At 44.8% G+C, this 22,708-nt stretch overlaps 1 protein-coding gene across 1 annotated transcript in view; it reads left to right on the top strand.

Moving 5' to 3' along the window:
• The window catches only part of il1rapl2 (interleukin 1 receptor accessory protein-like 2), a gene marked incomplete at its 5' end in the record, with an annotated part of 132,511 nt that overhangs the window by 5,700 nt on the left and 104,103 nt on the right, over positions 1–22,708 (top strand). Inside the window, 2 exons of the mRNA XM_038992633.1 lie at positions 2,155–2,341; positions 2,564–2,717. Coding sequence (XP_038848561.1) covers positions 2,155–2,341; positions 2,564–2,717 — 341 coding nt within the window. The remainder of the gene's footprint in view (positions 1–2,154; positions 2,342–2,563; positions 2,718–22,708) is intronic.

Below are 22,708 nucleotides of genomic sequence, written 5' to 3'. Positions count from 1 at the left end.
CTGCTCTCTGTGGTATAGGCCATCTCAGCAGACAATCCATAATGAAAACAGGTCAAATCACAGTGGCAGACAGTGCTCATTTCTATGACGCTCATAGAGCAACACTTTTGTCAGTCAGTATAATTGGCCCTTGGGTCCTCCTAGGCACCATCTTCCATCCACAGAGAGTGTTACATGAGAGCTAGGGCTTGTGGAGGAAAGGGAGAGAATAGGGTTCATTATCAGTGAATTAATCATACGATTTCACCTCCAACTTCCTCCTCACCCTCTCCCTGTGTGAGTGGAATGCCCGTGTCACGGTGCCCCGGAGAGCTGTCCTGTGTACTGTATGTCTCCTCCTCCAGGGCTGGGAGCTCGCGATGTCACTGCTGCCGAGACACAAATCGCAAGTGATCTCCACAGACAAGCCTCTTCCAGATGTTTGTTCGCAGGCTATGTACTTTCTCAGGTGGTTCTGAGACAAAGCAGCAGAGCAGAGCAACATGGCCGACCTGCCTGCAGCAGGGCCTCAGTCACTTTCTCGGTCGTCTATGGATGTTTACCCGATAGAGCTCCAAGGTCAGATTGCTGCAATTAAGGGCTCCTGCTTCGACCTCTGGTCCTCCAGCGATATAGGAAACTACTTAGCACCGTTAATGTGTTATGGTCATTTACTGAGATCTACTGTGGATAGAGCCTGAAGCACGGTTGACCTCTACTATGAGAGCATGTACACAGTTTTGGCTCTCTGTGCCCTGGCTCACACAGAAACCTGTGTAGGGGAAATTACATGTGAAATCAGCTTGGAAGGAAGTCATGCAGGCTAATGGAAGTTCTCAATGCTTATTCATTCATGTCTCAAGAGTGTTAAGAGCCCGGGCATACTGACCCATGCGACGGACGGACGGACTCAGCTGGGCGGGCAGCATCTTGAAAGTTGCTGTGTTAGATTAATTGTCAAATTAATTTGAAGCTCACATTAACAGATGTAAACATGAACGGGGAAAAACACAGAAATACCTCTTTATTGAGCATATAATTAAATTGGCGAGCTGTAACCTGAGCATTTTCATATAAAAGTAATTGCAGGAGGAGAGTGATTAATTATTAATGCAGTGGAAGCAGTCGGATCAGGCTTGCACAATAGTTATGCAGTGTGATTAACTTCCAGCTAATTGTCGGTAACAGACCAGTGAAAATATCCTCCTCATTTTGTCCTGAGTGACTTCACACATCTGTCCTCTGTTTGTCCATGATTTGTCACGATATGAGACTGTTGTCACCAGACACAGTGAGCGCCCTTGTGAACAGTATTTTAGTCATAGTTCATTTTCTCCTAGAGTAAATAAAGTAGCCCAGGACAGCTGTACTCTCTATCTCTATTGTCTGGGACCGCAGCCAGGAATTCTACACACACAAAACAGCAGATATGTCAGACAATCCACACACACACACACACACACACACACACACACACACACACACACACAAACCCGTCTGATGTCACAGTCTAAAACCAACTAAATGGTTCATGCCGAAATGTTAAATCTTTGCATCAGACAGACTGAATTCACGAGTGGAGGTTCAGGGAGCCTTAGCGTTTCAGAGGCTGACACACAATGCCACTGCAGGGCAATCCTATGCCTGAAGTCCCTCATGCATTTTCAATGGGGGAGGATGCAGCAGTCACTCTCTGCGTACTGTAGCCTTGTGTAGTAGCCATGGCAGTTGCTGCGTGCAGAACTGGGTGTCACTTGCCCTGACACATGCCTCCCTGAAGGAGACTTGTACTTCTGGCTGGTGCCTATTGAAATAATATGCTAATTCATTCTCCATACAGCATGTGCTCTTGCCACTTCAGGGGGAGCTGCATCTCTTTACTAATTGAAGCATTTTGAAATATTTCATTCAGGTAACCTCCATGTTCAACTTGCCCATTGTTCTTGATGTGGTTAACTGGAAGCTAAAAAAGTAAAAAGAGGCCCCACTTCACATCATCACAGGTAGGCAGGGAGGCATTGATGGAATGAATGGCAGTGTTTAAGATCTCTGCTGGTTTACAGATGAAACCCCCCCTGGAGAAATCGATGTGTGCTTTTGTGTGTGTGATGACTGTTGGCTAGAGGTGAACTTGGGGAAACATAAAGCCTCCTGTGTTATAATCCCTGCCTGCAGAAACTCCACCTACTGCATGAAGGTGTCCATGTCCTTGGCGGTGGAGGAGAACGACGAGGGCCTGTGCTTCAACAGTAAAATACGCCACCTGGAGAAAGCCGAGATCACTAAAAGCAAGATAATCAACTGCCCCGACATCGAGGATTACCTCGCCCCTTACAAGCAGCCCCAGATGACCTGGTATAAGGTAACAACCCTTATTCTCAGAAAATTCCCATAGGGCTCTGGTTGAAATTAGTGCACTGTATAGGGAATAGAATGCCTTTTGGGATGCAGTACTAGTCTTTGTACATGAACCCATGAAGGTTAGGACTAATGGGTATCTTATTAAACTAAGCAAAAAAATAGTTGAAAGTGACATGATATAACATGGTGTGTGTGGTGTTGATGTTGTGTCCTGTCTGTCTAGGAGTGTGAGAAGAAGACATGGCGGAGCTCCATCATGGTGAACACCACCAACATCTGGTTCCCTGAGGTGCAGGAGGACGACGGGGGGAACTACACCTGTGAGCTCAAGTATGGCAGCCGGGTGGTGAGAAGGACCACAGAGCTCAAAGTCACAGGTGAGCCCCCCATATCATGTGGGTGTGCATATACTGTATGTATATGGCTGATTACATGTACAGTATTATTTTGTTTCATATTGTTGTGTGTATGTTTGTATTATATGTGCACAATGCTAAGAAGAGTTTGACCGCTGGCCACGATTATCATTCAGAATGACGTGATCTGAAATCAGCTGCCGTGAAACGTGAACGTAAAGATTTACATCAACGTCCAAACGCAGGATGCACTTTTGCACTCTTACACTTAATATTCTCATGCCCCTTCCTCTCAAAGTTTGGTAGATCAAAGATAAAACTGTGCGCTGTCTGTAAACCGGATGCACTGCGGAGACACACCATTTATCACAGGAGTATAGTGGAGCGTCACTTTGTGTCTGTGATGTATCAGCCTTCAGTGTAAACGCTGGCAACCACTGTGACGTGAGATGGGTTTATTTATTCACATGTTGGGCTTGTTCCTCCTCTGCTGCCTCTGTCATGCAGCAAGCAGGCAGGCTGGGATTCCAGGCCAGTGAGTCTGACCCTTGGGGTGTGTGCTGGGTCCTGACTGCAGGAAGAGCAGCTGCCAACTGCAGTGTGAAATCAACCCCCCAGCTCATTCACCCTGCCTGCCTGCCTGCCTGCCTGCCTGCCTGCCTGCCTGCCTGCCTGCCTGCCTGCCTGCCTAGCCCCCCTCTGAAACAGAGTGGAGCCAATCTGCTGGAGCCCCAAGACTGCACTAGGCAGGCAGCACTGACTCTGACTGTAGCCACACTACAAACAGAACAGAAACACACGGAAACTACACACAACCACGAGTCCACAACATACATACAGCAATGAAACTGAAACAGATAGGAGCCTAAACCAGACAATACAGAGTGAAAGACAGTGCTATCCACCATGCAAACTGCAACACACATACACACAGGGCCGTAAAAACCTCTGAAATGCTATTTGAAGAACAGCAAAAACAAGAAAAAATTACTCGAGCCATTATCACATTGATTGCTGTAACTTCATTCACCTCAGTCGATCTACAAACATATAGCCTATTAGCTACACAATTAGCGGCAGGTAGCCTAGTGGTTAGAGCTTTGGGCCTGTAACCAAAAGGTTGCTGGATCAAATCCCTGAGCTGACAAGGTAGAAATCTGTTGTTCTGCCCCTGAACAAGGCTGTTCCCTGGATGGCCATCATTGTAATTAAGAATTTGTTCTTTACTAACTTGCCTAGTTAAATAAAGGTTAAAAAAGAAAATATCTGATGACCTAGCCTCCACAATCATGTGACCTAAACCCAATTGAGATGGTTTGGGATGAGTTGGACTACAGACTGAAGGAAAAGCAACTAACAACAATTAACTCAGCACTGGGATTAAAAACTATAATTTAATACATACAGAGGGCTCTCTTAGCAGATAAAGTATTTTATTAACAAAAGGTAAATAAATACATTTGCTTTATTGGACCTTTTTTTGTTTTTGCAGTTGTATACCTAAATTGCTGCCTTTCTACACATTTTCCTATGTTTAAGTCTCTTATATAGGGGACTTGGAGTGGTTCTGACCAGGTTCCGACTGTGAACGGCACAACATCAATTGCACAACACTCCCTAAAACCGCTACTTGTCCTGATTCATATACTGTATGCTATTGCAATCCGCAGCTGTGAGATTTCCTGTGCCTGTGAAACTCACAGCTGTGCTTGCAGAAACGCATATGGAACAGGAGAGTCTTGTGGATGCAACAATAGTAGTTTCATCTCGCTGTAATGTTCTCAGGTGGATTTATAGCTCTCATCAGGGAAACATATCAAATCATTTCATAGAATTTTTAACAGCACCACCTTCTTTTGGTCACAGACGGACGAAATCACTTTGTCTTTAAAGCTGAAGTCGTAACGAGTCTGCACACATTTTAATGGTGTCTCAGCGCAGCTCAGAGAACGTTTGGCAGAAAAGTCTCTGTCGTTTATATGAAATGGTGCCAATATTGTACCGTCACTAAGTAGGATCATATTTATTTTACAGTTATAAGAAAGTTGAAATCTTAAAGTAAGTCATTTATAATTAAAACTATATTGACCCACTTTTGTTGAATAGGGGAAAAAATCATATGATTTTTTATATTTTCATAATATTTGTATTATGACTTGAGCTTGTGTCCTCAACAGTGAGTATACCTCAGCAATTTATAACTATTTTTTACCAGAAAGGTGAGTTCCAGACCTTTCTGAAACTATGCAGCATTACCAGTTATTGTTTATGGCCATCTCATGAAAAATTATTTGTTTTGGGTATGTCTATTTAGGCGTAAATCAACATTTTGCCATATCATTCAAGAGGTTTATATCTGAACGAGAGTGACTTACAAAATCAATGGAGGCAACCTGGAGGTCAGGGCCCCTGGGCACGTGCCGTGCGTGCCCGGTCGGTAATTCGGCCATGATTACTACAAGTTTAGATAGCTGGCTAGATTAACTAGACAAATTGACCAATCTATTTTTCTTTTGCTGACATGGGCTAATTGAGTGACTGTCTGTGAGTGGCATAACAAGACGAAAACTACTGATGCAATTTTCGAAATTGCACCTTGTGTATTGTACTATTCTAACTCTCAACAGACACACACACACACACACACACACACACACACACACACACACACACACACACACACACACACACAGAGAGAGAGACAGAGAGAGACAGACACACACACATTATTTTACATGCAACTCAGGGACCAAAACAGACACAGTACTATGCTTCACTAAACAACAGTATTCAATGAGCTAGCATTACAAATGAAGTACAGAGGCAGTAGCTGCAGGCTAATATAATCTGCTAAAATGAAAGACATCTGCTTCACTGATATGTGAAGAATATGCTTGTCTTGTCGGTTAACTGAGCCATTGTTTGTTCACTTACTCACATGCCTTCTGCTAAGCTAAGCGCTAGGCGTGCTAGTTCCAGTGAGTGGTGTAATGTTGGAGCTGGATTCCACATGGTTTACAGCCTGCCTGGGGCGCTGACCCGTAGGATCAGATGCCATGTTAGTGTGCTGCTGGTTGGGTGGTGAGCCAAGCCAGGGTTAGACAAGGCCTGGGTTAGTTAGCTTTAAGCACACAGAGAGGTCAATCAGGACACTCAGGCTTCCAGGGGGCAGGGGGCTTGCCTACTTTCTTCGAGGAGGAATATTAATGGGGTTGCTGGTCAGAAACTGTTTTAAGCTACCATGTTTGTGTCCATATGTCTTGTATTACTGTAGCATTGTATGACACCTTTGTTTATTTCAGTATTCAACGAGCGGCAGGTAGCTTAGCAGTTAAGAGCATTGGGCCAGTAACAGAAAGGTCGCTGGTTTGAATCCCGAGCTGACTAAGTGAAAGATTTGTCAATGTGCCCTTGAGAAATGCACTTCACCCTTATTGCTGGATAAGAGTGTCTGCTAAATGAATAAAATGTATTTCACTATCCTCATGTGACATGGTAAGAGGCAACAACAGAGCCAACGATCAGGCCTTGGAAGGAGCCTGTAGGGCCAATCTGCTACTGAATGGCCTGCAGTATAGTAGCAATACAGTACTGAACTCACGCAGAGTATAGGGGAGGCTAAACCTTGGCAAAGGTTCAGATTTGTGTCCAAAAACCAGAATGACCAATAAAAGCCTCTTCTCCCTCTCCATAGTCAGCACCCTGGTCATAAATATTTCAAAATGCATTTCAAAGTAAAATTCCTCTTTTGAAAGAACATTGCGTTCAGGCTAAATTTAACAGTTACTGCGAGAGGTGAGTTACCACGGTCATGCGTCTCCGAAACACATTCAAATATTGTAACACCTTCCGCAGCTGGTTAAGTCAACAATGGGAGAGATGATGGGCCGTGCATGAATCCTGAATCCTCTCTTCCTCTCTCCCTCCTTCTCAGCTAGGCCTGCGAGTTCTGCCTTTAGACTCTAGCCTCTTGGCTACCTTTTTACCCATGTGGAAACCCCATGACCTATTTATTTTATTACCTCATAATTCATCATGAAATTGTCTGTGTTCACATGGGCTTTGTCCTGCTCTTTCCCCAGATCAGCGTGACAACTTTTTTCTTTTCTGAGGAGAAGTGAAATGGAGAACAAGAAAAAGTATTCTTTGGTTTTTTGGGGGAAAATATGAGCCCATTAATTTAGGAAACATGTTAGAGTAAGGAGCAGTTCAATCCAGCAGATAGAATTGCCTCCTCAAAAAAGTAATATTAAGTGGTTTTCTGGCAACAGAAATCTATGTGCGTAAGAGAGAGTATGATTTTTTACAAATGGTGCTCGAATGTCCTCAAGGAAAGGTCAGTCCATCAAATATTAAGAAGCGTACAGAACAAAAATAAGACGTGCATGATTCTAAACTATCTGTATATTTCTGTGGTGTATATTGTATAGTTCTGTGGTGAGGGAAATTATTGTCAATGGTACCTATACAGATACCACTGAAAACAGCCGAGAAGATGTAGGGCATATATGCCGTTTATAAAATATATGCACTAAACCATTTTAAATACTTTCAATTAACTGTATTTAAAGTATATTGCAGTTTTGAAATCTATTGTATCTTTGTGATTGCTATATTTATATACTATACATGTTTATAAATGGCTGTAAACGTTGAAACATTTAAATGTTTGTGAAGTATGTCTGTAGTACAGCACATTACCTGTGATTATCCTCCCTCCTTTACTCAGGGAATCTGAGCTGTGTCACATATCTGTAAACCAGCATATGCATATCAAATGATACCCAAAATGGATTTGACTTGTTTCGACACTGAAAATGCATTAAGATTGAATAACGAGACACATACTACCCAAAACAATGTGGTCAAAAACCTTGGATAGATCACATTACAAGCAAGTGAAGCAGATACATTCAATTAGGAGTGAAGCCTACTGCTAAAGCAGATTGAAGTGGTCCCATATCTAAATGCGTGTGGTCACGGTTCCTAAAGTGGTGCAGCTACCCGTTGTTCCTGCTGAGGAGGAGAGAGGAGGGCGAGACTGCAGTCATGGAGAGGAGGACAGGGGAGGAGAGAGGAGAGGAGAAGAGTGTTTGATAATAAGCTAAAGGGAAAGAGCAGGATGTATGGCCTGTCCCGAGACACCAGCGTGTCCTGTTTGTCTTCATATGCCAAGTGACGCCACCGGACGATAAACACATTTGTTTCGGTGGAGTCAAAAGCTCTGGAATACTTGGGTTTGATGTTAAATAAGTCCACACCTTGTCAGGACACACACAACGGCCGGGCGTCTTCCCCAGATGAGGCGTGACAGGGCTGGCGTCGAGAGGAATCGATTGCCTGTCACTCTCTCTTGCCAGAGGGGGTTACCTTTTCTCTCCTTTCTCGCACGCACGCCCGCACACACACACACACTGGGGAGGGACATACCGCTGTACTGAGGGCATGTCCCTAAACCTTGTCCCCAAGCAACTGCCTTTGTGAGTGCATTTTATATTACACCTTTCGCGGATTTGACTGAAAGAGTTCAGAAACTATTGCAAACATGAGATTTGACTAAATTAGACTTAGGCTTTTACACAGAGCCATATTAAGTAATATTAACACTATAGGCCTACTTACTTTAGTTGAATCCCAATACCTTATATTATCTCAAGTTTACCCATTAACATTCTGAACAGTACCATTGGAGGACTTTTACTCTGGAGGCACCTTTTAAACGCCCGCTCTAATGGATGTCTCATATGAATAGGTGTCAGGTGAGGCGACAAAGGAAGTTGAAGTGAGCTCTCATTGTCTGTGTTAACAGCTCTAATAAACCTGGTATAGAAAGTTATCAGAGACCTTTATCCGGGTCAGGAGAGATGTATTATTTGAAGGTGAGTTGATACCCAGTGATTACCGATGGAAGCAGCACAGTGGGGACTCTTCAATTTGATTCACTCAGTGAGTTGGAAAATTAGAAGCATGAATAGGCTCATTTGTCCATCGACAGGAAACACTCTCAGTCACTGGTCAAGCTAATTGCATTATGTCACCTAGAGACATTTCCTCCTGAGAATAGTTTTGGGTTTTTTCCACTTTTACTCTCAAAAGATCATCTTAGGAGAGAAACAGACCAGATATGCAAATCTGTCTGCACATATCAATTCAGTCATAAGAGCTGTATTACACGCACTTTGATGTCTCACTGCAAATATGCAAATCGGAAGAGATAATAGATGAGAGTGTGTGACGCTAATGTGGTTGTTGCAATCCGAGAGTGCACCCTATCCAAAGTAGAATTAGTAAACTACTGCCGTGTTTAAATCCAGAGGCCGTCATCTTGTTTTTTAACCCTGAATAAACTGAGTCACTGAGGGAGTCTATAGTTTGACACAGTGCAGCATCAGCCTTGGACCCCGTCCTGCTTCTCTTTCTTCTTCTCTTTCTCTTTCCTTGTTTCTTTTTCTTTTCATTCGAATTCACACCGTGTCAAGATAAGCAGAAAGAAAGGCCCAGTCACTCCAGATCTGGTGACAATTCTAATGAATACAGCATTATTCAAAAGGGGGGCTCTTTAATATTATTGACTAATAGTTGAATAATGAAATCAGTATTAATAGATCATTACCATTCATAGTGGTCCACTGAGGGATAATTGGTTAATCAATACAGCCTAATTGTAGCCTCACAGTATTGTGTGTCTGGTGTTGCCAGCGACCTGGAGGTTGACTTCAAGCTTTTAAACAGCATATTGGTATTGATTTTACGTCTATATTATTTAGCATGACAAGCTAGTGAATTAGAGCTCTGTCATCCTCAGCGCTGCTCTCGTTATAATTTAGGAGCTTTGGATGAGCTTGATGCCCTGAATATCATTATGGCATCTTCACTTCCATGAACTTTATCATCTTTTGTTTTTGACAAGCGGGGTCTGGCAGGACCTGTGTTAGATTTGTATAATTGAAAAGACAGTTTCCTTTCTAATTCTGTCTGGTTTTCAAATCAAATTGTATTGGTCACATACACATGGTTAGCAGATGTTATTGCGAGTGTAGCGAAATGCTTGTGCTTCTAGTTCCGACAGTGCAGCAATATCTAACATGTAATCTAACAATTCCACAACAACTACCTAATACACACAAATCTAAGTAGAGGAATGTAATAAGAATATATAAATATAAATATATGGATGAGAAATGACAGAGCGGCATAGGCAAGATGCAATAGATGGTTTAAAATACAGTTTATACATACAGTATGAGATGAGTAATGCAAGATATGTAAACATCATTAAAGTGCCATTATTAAAGTGACTAGTGATCCATTTGTTAAAGTGGCCAATGATTTCAAGTCTGTATGTAGGCAGCAGCCTTGCTGTGTTAGTGATGGCTGTTTAACAGTCTGATGGCCTTGAGATAGAAGCTGTTTTTCAGTCTCTCAGTCCCAGCTTTGATGCACCTGTACTGACCTTGCGTTCTGGATGGTAGCGGGGTGAACAGGCAGTGGCTCGGGTGGTTGTTGTCCTTGATGATATGTTTGGCCTTCCTGGAATATTGGGTGCTGTAGGTGTCCTGGAGGGCAGATAGTTTTCCCCCTGGTGATGCGTTGCGGTTGTGGGCGGTGCAGTTGCCGTAGCAGGCGGTGATACAGCCAGACAGGATGCTCTCAGTTGTGCATCTGTAAAAGTTTGTGAGGGTTTAAGGTGACAAGCCAAATTTCTTCAGCCTTCTTCAGCCAAATGTTCAGTTTTTCCGTGATGTGAACGCAGAGGAACTTAAAACTTTCCACCTTCTCCACTACTGTCCCGTCGATGTGGATAGGGGGGTGCTACCTCTTCTGTTTCCTGAAGTCCACGATCATCTCCTTTGTTTTGTTGACGTTGAGTGAGAGGTTGTTTTTCTGACACCACACTTCGAGTGCCCTCACCTCCTCCCTGTACGCTGTCTCGTCATTGTTGGTAATCAAGCCTACTACTGTTGTGATGATTGAGTTGGAGGCTTGCATGACCACGCAGTCATGGGTGATGTCACGATCGTTGAAGGGAGAGAGATTGGACCAAGGCGCAGCGCGTGAAAAATACATCTTCTCTTTATTTTAAGAAGAAAAATGAAACAAAACAACAAACAGACGACCGTGAAGCTATAAATCCAGATAGTGCTGACACAACCACTACACATAGACACAGACAATTACCCACCAAAACCTAGTGCCTATGGCTGCCTTAAATATGGCTCCCAATCAGAGACAATTAATGACATCTGTCTCTGATTGAGAACCCTTCAGGCAACCATAGACACAGCTAGACATCTATACTAAACATAAACCCAACTACTCTAAAAAAAAACCTAACCTTACAACCACCCTAGACACTACAAAAACACATACATTCACCATGTCACACCCTGACCTAACTAAAATAATAAATGAAAACAAAGATAACTAAGGCCAGGGTGTGACATAACCCCCCCCTTAAGGTGCGAACTCCGGGCGCACCAGCATAAAGTCTAGGGGAGGGTCTGGGTGGGCGTCTGTCCACGGTGGCGGCTCTGGTACTGGTCGTGGTCCCCACCCCACCATAGTCACTACCCGCTTTCGTAGCCTCCTCCCACTGACCACCCGCCAACTTAACCCCACTGGATTAAGGGGCAGCACCGGACTAAGGGGCAGCACCGGACTAAGGGGCAGCACCGGACTAAGGGGCAGCACCAGGATAAGGGGCAGCACCAGGATAAGGGGCAGCACCAGGATAAGGGGCAGCACCAGGATAAGGGACAGCACCAGGATAAGGGGCAGCTCCGGACTGAGGGACGGCAGCTCCGGACTGAGGAACGGATCCTGGCTGGATGACGGCTCTGGCGGATCCTGGCTGGACGGCTCTGGCGGATCCTGGCTGTACGGCTCATGGCTGGCTGACGGATCTGGCTGCTCATGGCTGGCTGACGGATCTGGCTGCTCATGGCTGGCTGACGGATCTGGCTGCTCATGGCTGGCTGACGGATCTGGCTGCTCATGGCTGGCTGACGGATCTGGCTGCTCATGGCTGGCTGACGGATCTGGCTGCTCATGGCTGGCTGACGGCTCTGGCAGATCCTGTCTGGTTGGCGGCTCTGGCAGATCCTGTCTGGTTGGCGGCTCTGGCAGATCCTGTCTGGTTGGCGGCTCTGGCAGATCCTGTCTGGTTGGCGGCTCTGGCAGATCCTGTCTGGTTGGCGGCTTTGGCAGATCCTGTCTGGTTGGCGGCTCTGGCAGATCCTGACTGACGAATGGCTCTAGCGGCTCCTGACTGACTAACGGCTCTGACGGCTCGGGACAGACGGGCGGCTCTAATGGCTCGGGGCAGACGGATGGCTCAGACGGCGCTGGGGAGACGGATGGCTCAGATGGCGCTGGGGAGACGGATGGCTCAGATGGCGCTGGGGAGACGGATGGCTCAGATGGCGCTGGGGAGACGGATGGCTCAGATGGCACTGGGCAGACGGATGGCTCTGGCCGGATGAGGCGCACTGTAGGCCTGGTGCGTGGTGCCGAAACTGGAGGCCCCGGGCTAAGGACACGCACCTTCAGGCTAGTGCGGGGAGAAGGAACAGGGCATACTGGACCCTGGGGACGCACATTAGGCCTAGTGCGTGGTGCCGGAACTGGTGGTACCGGGCTGGGGACACGCATCTCAGGGCTAGTGCGGGGAGCAGCAACAGGATGCACAGGACTCTGGAGACGCCCAGGAGGCTTAGTGCGTGGTGCCGGAATTGGTGGTACCGGGCTGGAGACACGCACCATAGGACGAGTGCGTGGAGGAGGAACAGGGCTCTGGAGACACACTAGAAGCCTGTTACGTGGTGTAGGCACTGGTGGAACTGGACTGGGGCGGGGAGGTGGCGCCGGAAATACCGGACCGTGCAGGCGTACTGGTTCCCTTGAACACCGAGCCTGCCCAACCTTACCTGGTTGAATGCTCCCCGTCGCCCGACCAGTGCGGGGAGGTGGAATAACCCGCACCGGGCTATGTAGGCGAACCGGGGACACCATGCGTAAGGCTGGTGCCATGTATGCCGGCCCGAGGAGACGCACTGGAGACCAGACGCGTTGAGCCGGCATCATGGCACCTGGCTCAATGCCCAATCTAGCCCTACCAGTGCGGGGAGGTGGAATAACCCGCACCGGGCTATGAACACGTACAGGAGACACCGTGCGCTCTACTGCGTAACACGGTGTTCGCCCGTACTCCCGCTCTCCACGGTTAGCCTGTGAAGTGGGCGCAGGTCTCCTACCTGCCCTCGGCCCACTACCTCTAAGCCCCCCCCCAATAAATTTTTTGGGCTGACTCACAGGCTTCCTACCGCGTCGTCGTGCTGCCTCCATTCGCCGGTATCCCTCCTCGCACTGCGCCAGAGAATCCCATGCGGGCTCCGGCACGCGCCCTGGGTCGATCGCCCACCTGTCGATCTCCTCCCACGTTGTGTAGTCCAGATTACGCTCCCATTGCCATTCCTCCTTGCGCTGCTCCTGTTGCCGCTTATCACGCTGCTTGATCCTGGATTGGTGGGTAATTCTGTCACGATCGTTGAAGGGAGAGAGATTGGACCAAGGCGCAGCGCGTGAAAAATACATCTTCTCTTTATTTTAAGAAGAAAAATGAAACAAAACAACAAACAGACGACCGTGAAGCTATAAATCCAGATAGTGCTGACACAACCACTACACATAGACACAGACAATTACCCACCAAAACCTAGTGCCTATGGCTGCCTTAAATATGGCTCCCAATCAGAGACAATTAATGACATCTGTCTCTGATTGAGAACCCTTCAGGCAACCATAGACACAGCTAGACATCTATACTAAACATAAACCCAACTACTCTAAAAAAAAAACTAACCTTACAACCACCCTAGACACTACAAAAACACATACATTCACCATGTCACACCCTGACCTAACTAAAATAATAAATGAAAACAAAGATAACTAAGGCCAGGGTGTGACAGGTGAACAGGGAGTACAGGAGGGGGCTGAGCACGCACCCTTGTGGGGCCCCAGTGTTGAGGTTCAGCGAAGTGGAGATGTTGTTTCCTACCTTCACCATCTGGAGGCGGCCTGTCAGGAAGTCTAGGACCCAATTGCACAGAGGGGGGTTGAGACCCAGGGCCTCAAGCTTAATGATGAGCTTGGAGGGTACTATGGTGTTGAATGCTGAGCTATAGTCAGTGAACAACATTCTTACATAGGTATTCCTCTTGTCCAGATGGGATAGGGCAGTGTGCAGTGTGATGGCGATTGCATCTTCTGTGGACCTATTGGGGCGGTAAGCAAATTGAAGTGGGTCTAGGGTGACAGGTAAGGTGGAGGAGATGTGATCATTGACTAGTCTCTCAAAGCACTTAATGATGACAGAAGTGAGTGCTATGGGGCGATAGTCATTTAGTTCAGTTACCTTTGCATACTTGGGTACAGAAACACTGGTGGCCATCTTGGAGCATGTGGGGACAGCAGACTGGGATAGGGAGAGATTGAATATGTCCATAAATACACCAGCCAGCTGGTTTGCGCATGCGGCTAGGGGTGCCGTCTGGGCCGGCAGCCTTGCAAGGGTTAACGCGTTTAAATGTCTTACTCATGTCAGCCACGGAGAAGGAGAGCCCACAGTCCTTGGTAGCGGGCCGCGTCAGTGGCACTGTATTATCCTCAAAGCGGGCAAAGAAGTGTTTAGTTCGTCACGGACGTCGGCGTCCGTGACGTGGCTGGTTTTCCTTTTGTAGTCCGTGATTGTCTGTAGACTATCACATACAGTATGTCTCGTGTCTGAGCCGTTGAATTGCGACTCCACTTTGTCTCTATACTGATATTTCACTTGTTTGATTGCCTTGCGGAGGAAATAACTGCGCTGTTTGTATTCAGCCATATTCCCAGTCACCTTTCCATGGTAAATGCGGTGCTTCGCGCTTTCAGTTTCGCGCAAATGCCGCCATCTATCCACGGTTTCTGGTTAGGGTAGGTTTTAATAGTCACAATAGGTACAACATCTCCTATACACTTCCTTATAAACTCACTCACCGAATCAGCGTATACGTTGATATTATTCTCTGAGGCTACCTACCCGGAACATGTCCCAGTCCACGTGATCAATATTTTGCTGTATATTGGGTGACAAAAGATATTTGGGGGTTTGGTATTGGACATTTTCAACATGTTTGTGAAATTGCATCTTTTACATTAATAGACCCTTTGGTGTTGCAGTTGATTTGAGTCAGAACGGTCCTGTATTTTTTAAAGAAAATCTGCTTAAAACTGTGATATTTACTTATATTGATTAATTTCCTATTTATTTTCACAATTCACTGACCTTGTTATTACCTTTGACTGCCACGCTTGATTATAACCACATTTTCCCCAAACAGGCACCATGAGGGCTGACTCTCTTTTCTCTTCCAATCCTAGAGCCTCATAGTGTAACAGACTACAGCCCCATGTCTCCCTGCCTGCCTCCCTGCCTGCTGTACAGACAGACACAGACAGCTCGCTCTGACAGCTTGATTCCACACCCCCTTACTTCTCCTCCACATTCTGAGAGAAGAAGACAATGTTATCTTTCTCTGCAGAGCACAATAACCCCAAAATCATAGCTGCTCTGTTACTATTGCCAAGAGTTACTGCATTGAATAGAAAAAAGACATGCTCTATCAAAGTACATTTTTATATCACAGTTAAGTCGTAAGTGTTGTACTACTCTATGGATCTAATTTAGCTACGTTATTATCTGTAGTTAACTTCCACTTGCTTTGAAGCATGTAACAATAATAGTAAAGACTATATTTCATCTAAATGTCAATTTAAAGCCAGTCCATAGCAAAACAGGGCTATATTGGTACACTCTAAAATCCTAGAGAGGATCTTGTTGGCTGTCGGGAGTAGGAAGGTATCCAGCCACTGTGTTGTGCTCATTTGTCACAGTGATGGAAGGCTAGTGCAGAGCCTGCTGCCGTTAGAGTAATGTTCTGTGGTGCTGCTCTAAGAGACTTACTAGCTGTAATGTGGACATTTACATCCATCTGTACGTCCCATTACACTCCTTCAATGGCCTGCCTGATCGCTCATTACCGACAGCATAGCTGAGTGCCCAAACAGACGGAGTTTCCATACCCAAGCCAAGGGGGTCACCATTTCAGTTTGGTCCGGTTCCACTGGAAGATCACAACGTTTTGAGATCATTTCTTGTGTAGAGGCAAGAAGCCATCTTTGATTTTCCCTATAACTTGCGGGGCAGCATATCACTCAACTCACTGAATCAAACACTCAGAATGTACAGTATACTGCATAATGAACAGTCTGCACATTAGCCATCATACAGTAACTCCATATTTCCCACAAATAGTGAAGAAGACGACAACATTTAAAGTTAACAGAATGTTCTGGTAATGCAGGGATTTACCCCCCATGCACACAAACAATATCCTGGGAGCCCATGTTGGCAATAACAAGGTAGGTCCCATCCCAGAGTGCTCAGGAGACAATTTTTTGGCTGCCTATTTTGGCTGCCGGAGAGAAACAGCAGATTAACTTTTCTTCTGTGGCATTGTGTTGGATTTGGGCAAGGTATTGGTGGGGTACAGAGTGGAGCGAGAGAATGAGGGGAAAATAGTCCCATTATGCTGCAGTGTCATCCCCAATGTCACTGCAGTAACACTTCAGCAATTCTCTAAATGGGGGAGCGTTGGAGCACAGATTGATATACACTGATGTGCAATGACAGTGTGATTTATCAGGGGGCATGCAACCTTCTCCCCACAAGCCAGGCCGGGCAGGCGGAGGAGTGGAGCAGGGCAGGCGGGATCGCCCATGAGTCAGCACATTCTTACTCCACCACCAGTCCTCCACACCTGACATTATACTGGAAATCAACAAGTTAATATGCTTCTTCCTTAATGCCTGTGACTGGGTTATCGCCGTCCAGTACCAGTATCTGTGGTAGGACTATTGTATGGGATGTACGTTGAATTATGTAACAACAATTGTATTCCTATGAACAAGGAATCCAGTACATTTGGATACTACTGAATAATAGTGTTGGGTCTGGCTAGTTTGCTCAGAAAGAAAATATTGCTCAGGAAGAAATAGAGAAAAGAAAATGTTCCCAGTTGGCCTTGGCAATGTTTTTTTCAAGAAATCCTGAAGTAACCTTTATCATAATCAGAGCTCCGTCAATACTTTCAGCTTATGTTCTTAAAGGGATAGTTCAACCAAAAACAAAATGACACGTTGGTTTCATTAGCCTTTAAGCAGTCTATGGACAAGGTATGACAGCAATCCATGCTTTGGTTTAGTTTCCCTGGCACTGTTTCCACATGCTAACATTTTAGCATTTGTGGCACAAATCCCATTCAAGTCATGGGACCGATATTAGCATCGTCCGGGTTAGGGGAGGGTTTGGCCCGGGAGGATTTCCTTGGTTGCCAGTTGGACGTTGTGGCTTCTTGGTTAAGAAAACAGTGTGTTATGAAGCAGCGTGGCTTGGCAGGTCATGTTTCGGAGGACGCATGACTCTTGACCTTTGCCTCTCCCAAGACCGTTGGGGAGTTGCAGCGATGAGACAAGATCGTAACTACCAATTGGACATCACAAAAAAGGGGGTAAAAAATGACAAATAAACATTTTTAAAAAGTAAGGACACCAAAATATAATTGTAATTTGGGTGAACTATCCGTTTCAACCATTGTCACCCTAAACTGACCGCTTATGAAAATATATTAATAATGCTGGCCCATCAGATGACCAAAAATCTGATTTAATGTATTCTTATATCAACTACAGTATAGAAACTTTGGTTGAAATAACAGCTCTCTATCTCTCCATCTCTGAATGTGTGCTAAGTTGTGTCAGTACAAACAGTTTGTCTTCCGTCGATATCATGGCCAGGATTTGGCTTGAAACTGCATAAACAATGGCCCAAAATGGAGGTTGTGTGTGAGGTTTACATTTACATTTAAGTCATTTAGCAGACGCTCTTATCCAGAGCGACTTACAAATTGGAAAGTTCATACATATTCATCCTGGTCCCCCCGTGGGAATTGAACCCTGGTCCCCCCGTGGGAAATGAACCCACAACCCTGGCGTTGCAAGCGCCATGCTCTACCAACTGAGCCACACGGGACCACGAATCTTAACCTCTGTTCCGCCTGAACACCTGTGTGTCTATACATTACTCTGTAAACAAATACAGCCCATCCCCTAAAGCATGTTATGCAATCATTCCAATTCAGTTATGAAACCCTTTTTACGTCAGTAGTTGTCACAGTGCTTTTGCATAACCCGGCCTCATGACCATTCTCATCATTTCATTGTCATAATTTCCTTATCAGCTGTTAGTGTTGGCTATAAGGCTGGGAAAGCTAGCTGTTTTAGCATATCCGGTACACTTTTGTAGTTCGTTGTAGTTTTTTTCAGCCATTGTGAGGAGAGCTAACATCCCATCTCTACAGTTTTTGTTTAAACTTTAATTCACATTTTCATTTGTCATCTCTTCCTTTTTAATAGTTAATTAGTGTGAAGTGCTCGTCTCACAGCTGGTGAGACCCAGAGTAGAGATATTTACCCCACCAAACCCATCAATACACACCCGGATCAATCTGAAATATTCAGCAACGGATCACTGGAGGCTACTAGGATTTCATATGGCTGATGGCATTGAGTAATTATTCAGTTGGGCTAGCTTGAGATAATGATAAGAGCAATGCTCAGTCTTCTGGGAAGATATGTACATGCTATTTCACCCTGTCATCAGGTTCCACATAATTGTGGCTGAGAAAAGTGCTCATTCAATAAATTATCTTGTTGTCCTGGGCTGTCAATATATTAAACCTTTCCTGTGTCTCTGTGTGGGTTTAGTGACTGTGGTCGTCCTGTATTATTCAGTAGCCCACAAACAATGTCTTGCGTGGAAGCGTCTGCTTTCCTGATTCAATCTTAGATTTGCATCAATTTAAGCTCAATAAGATAATAGTGTGTGCATATTGATTGCCTCTTTATCTTCGTGGTGGCCTGCAGAAGTTTCTCCACAGTCTCAATCTCTTCATTAGTTTTGTGTCACTTTGCCTACTTGGGGTTCTTCAATAGGGCACCAGTCTCTGGGCTGGCCCCTCACTCTGGCCGGCTGTGACTATGAGCTTATCGACAGATTCCCACATTACCATTCGCTGCATGTAGGACGTTGCCATGCACAGATAAATGGGTTGCTGGCCCTGAGCTGGGGGTGCAGAGGTGAGGCCACGGGATAACGAAGGCACTGTCACTGGAACCCACTCTGTGGTGGTGGGAGGGGGACAATGAGGAGGATTTAATGAACCCTCCCCCCCCTCAGAGGTGGCTCGTGTATCTCATGGATTTCAGGATTCCTCTTTGATCCTCACCATTTGGTCACTGTGTGTTTCTGCCAGAGGAGAGGGAGGGAAACAAGAAACAAACTGATAAACCACAGAATCTCCCATGAAAGGAGGATTCCCATCACTGTTACATGAACCTCCCCCTCCTACTGTATGTGCTGTAGCATGACCGTCAGGAAGGCATAGAATCCTCCATGTATCCCCCTGCTAGGGCTCTGGCCCTGCTTGCTGTGGCTGCGAAGCTCCAGCAGGGCCATATGGAGATAGGCCTCCCTGCACTGCTGCGACTGCATTCAGCCCTCACTCCTAGCAGGAGGACACCGATAACCCCCAGCCCCATCACCAGCCCCATCACCAGCCCCAGCAGTACCCTCCCGCCCGAGCTCTGGCCCTTGCCCCAGCTCCATACCCAGCCCCAGCTTCCCTCCCCAGCTCCAACTCCAGCCTCAGGCCCAGCGTCCCTCCCCAGCCCTAGCCCCTGCCTCGCTCCACTAATGGGAAAGTCAATTTGAGCCCAGGCTTAATCACTGCGCTGAGGACTTTATAAATAAGTAGATTATTAAAGCCGCAATCATCTGCTAATTCTGCACTAAAAGGACTCTCATCATAAAGGGACTTGTTTTGTTTTCTTTCACTTTCAGCCCTGATCCAGGGATTACCAAGGTAATAGTGTTACAGGGGGGCAGTCAGAGGGGTGGGTTGGTGGTGGTGCCACATCAGGCAATGGGCAAACTAAGTTAGAAATCAACTGTGGGGAGCCCTAGCTAAAGAGGAGTGTCTTCCCAGCTAACAACAAAAGTTCCCACAACTTTAGAGAATGTTCCCTTAGGAGTCTCATTAGATCATTAACTAGCATTTTCATAGGAATGTTCCCGTGATGTAGAAGGAATTTTTCCAAGAGACCATTCCCTTAATGTCAAATAGAAATGACCCAGAACGTGATTACCATGTTCTGTGGGTTAGGAGAATATTCTATCATCGTCCCACCAAACATACACAGAACATGGTTGCCATGTTCTCATAATATAAGATATTAATGTTCTAGACACGTTTCATGGGAACATTGCAAGAACATCTTTGTGTCCTACATCATGTCTTATTACTGTTGCCGAGCCAATCAAGGCCCTGATTGGTAAACCACTGATCCATTCATAGCTCTTTGTCTGCTGGCAAGGTTAGGGATACTCACACACAGTACTTTTAAGATACAATGTTTTCAACTTACATATTTGACACACATGATTACATTGTGCATGTTCATTTAGACCAAAATTATTATTCAACATGTCCTCACCTGGAATTTGAACTCAAAACCTCTTGATTCACAGTACGCCGTTCTTCCTGCTACACCACCATGTCCGTGTCAGGTATCAATTCATCTGAGTATTCTCTCATCGTAGATTTTTAAACTTATTTCAGAAACGTAAGGGCTTTTTGTATAGTTGTCTGATGTTGGTGGGGCATAATAACTTGTTTTAATGATGCGCCTGAATTACTTTGATCAATAAAATATTTTCTTGAGTGTATTGTTAATAGAGCTGAGATTGAATTCAAAGTACATTCACCCTCTTGCTTACACCTATTAAGTTGTTTCATATCTACACAAGTGTCTAGGGAAGAGGGGTTAGGGTTTATTCTGGACAGGACCTAACTATACTGGCCCAATAAGCACATTCTCTTGAGATGTATTTTATTGGGACAGTGGTTATGGTGTTCATCATTGTTTCTGATGGCCTTGGTTCGAGACCCCTAGGGGAGTCACCCTACTCTCACATTCTTAGCAATAAACGGTATGTTAATGTCATTGTTGCCATTTTGAATTGCATTTATCAGACATTTCAATTGTTAATATGGTATTTATTTATTCAACTTTGTTTATTACCATTACATGTATAGATTTCTCTTTTAGGAATGTTACTGATAGAAATGCAATTACAAAAGCTGATATCAGAAACACGTTTGTTCTACGTAGTATATGTAGTGTAGATTTTAAAAAGAGTTCGTGATATGCTCAGCTATCTAGAATTCCACCGATTCCCATTTTTCAATAGCTAGGTTTCCATCCAATCGGGAGACAGATTTTCATGCAAATATTCTAAAAACGGAATATAGAAAAATGTTGAATTTCCCACCAATGCTGTGTTTCCACCAAACTGAATTCTTGCAAATAAATATCTGTGTGATGACGTAAGGCACACAAAATGTACTTTTTTGTTTTAGTTTTCATGTACCGAATATTTGTTTTATGTTTAATGTTTCCATCGCATTTTCAACTTTACCGATAGGTTTGTCACAAAAACAGTTGCGTTAAATAAATAAATGTGCCTAGTCTTGGCACGTGCGCTCTAACCAACAGCTCACAGATACGGTGTGGGTCGACCCTGCGGAAGGTTAGTCTACAAGGATGAGATTATTATGAATTTTTATTTGTCAAACTGCAGTCAAGCATCGATCATACTGCCACCAGAATAAGATCCTCAACATTTATTGGGAAGGAGCACCAAGCGCATACCTTGCATGTTCACCACCCTGTGGAGTTCATCATAATTTAAAGTACAGTATTTCATTTGTAGCCTAATAAACTGCAAAATGGTAGTCGTAGGACTACACACCATGTCATCGAGTGACTCCAAGTTTACTTCGATATGATAGTTATAAAATCAACATTTACGTATAAATGCGTTTCCACCGCCATTTCTCGTATAATCCATTTTACACGCACAAAAAAAATCCCACTATGTCTAACTACCAAATTATCTGTCGGCATTTGGAAAATTGTACCGAAATCTCTTGTCCATCACAACTTTTTTTCATTTTATTTTTTTATACGGTATGACTTTACTCCCGTAAAAACTGTGTATGGTAACATGGTTAATGTGTTGTGGTGTGTTTCCAAATAATGACATGAACATATATTGCTAAGAATGTGAGAGTAAGGTGACTCCCCTAGTGGGTCTCAAACCCAGGCCAACAGCACCAATGATGAACACCCTAACCACTGTCCCAATAAGGAATATCTATCTCTAGGGCATGTGCTTATTGGCCCGGTATAGTTTGGTCCTGTCCAGAAAAAACCCTAACCCCTCCTCTCTAGGCACTTCTATAGATCTGAAACAACTCATAACTAACACTCATAATTGACAAGAGGTTGTAAGATCAAATCCCAGATGAGGACATGTTAACTAAGGGATACAATGAACACAATGTAATCATGTATGTCCAAGTGTGTCAAATATGTACATTGAAAAGTTGAAAACACTATGTTAAAATCACTGTGAGAGTAAGCCTAAACCTAAGCATCAACAGACAAAGGAGCTGTGAATGGATCAGTGGTTCAGCAATCAAGTCCTTGATGGGCTTGGCAACAGAAACAATGCGTGATGTGTAATTCATGTTTAAGGAGAATATTTATTTGGGACCAACGGGTGATGACAACTGACAACTGATACACAGCCCTGACAACTGATACACAGAAATGTTCTTGCAACATTCCCATGAAAAGTGTCTAGAACTTTAGTATCTTACGTTCTGAGAACATGGCAATCATGCTCTGTGTATGTTTGATGTGACGTTGATGGAATATTCTCCTAACCCTAAAACTGGACGCAGGAATGTTCTTGCAACGTTCTCATGAAGCGTGCCTAGAACATTAAT

The sequence above is a fragment of the Salvelinus namaycush genome, chromosome 5 (genome assembly GCF_016432855.1).
Source record: "Salvelinus namaycush isolate Seneca chromosome 5, SaNama_1.0, whole genome shotgun sequence".
Lineage (NCBI taxonomy): Eukaryota > Metazoa > Chordata > Actinopteri > Salmoniformes > Salmonidae > Salvelinus > Salvelinus namaycush.
Note: the sequence above shows the minus strand (reverse complement) of the source record. Positions and strands in the feature narration are given on the sequence as shown.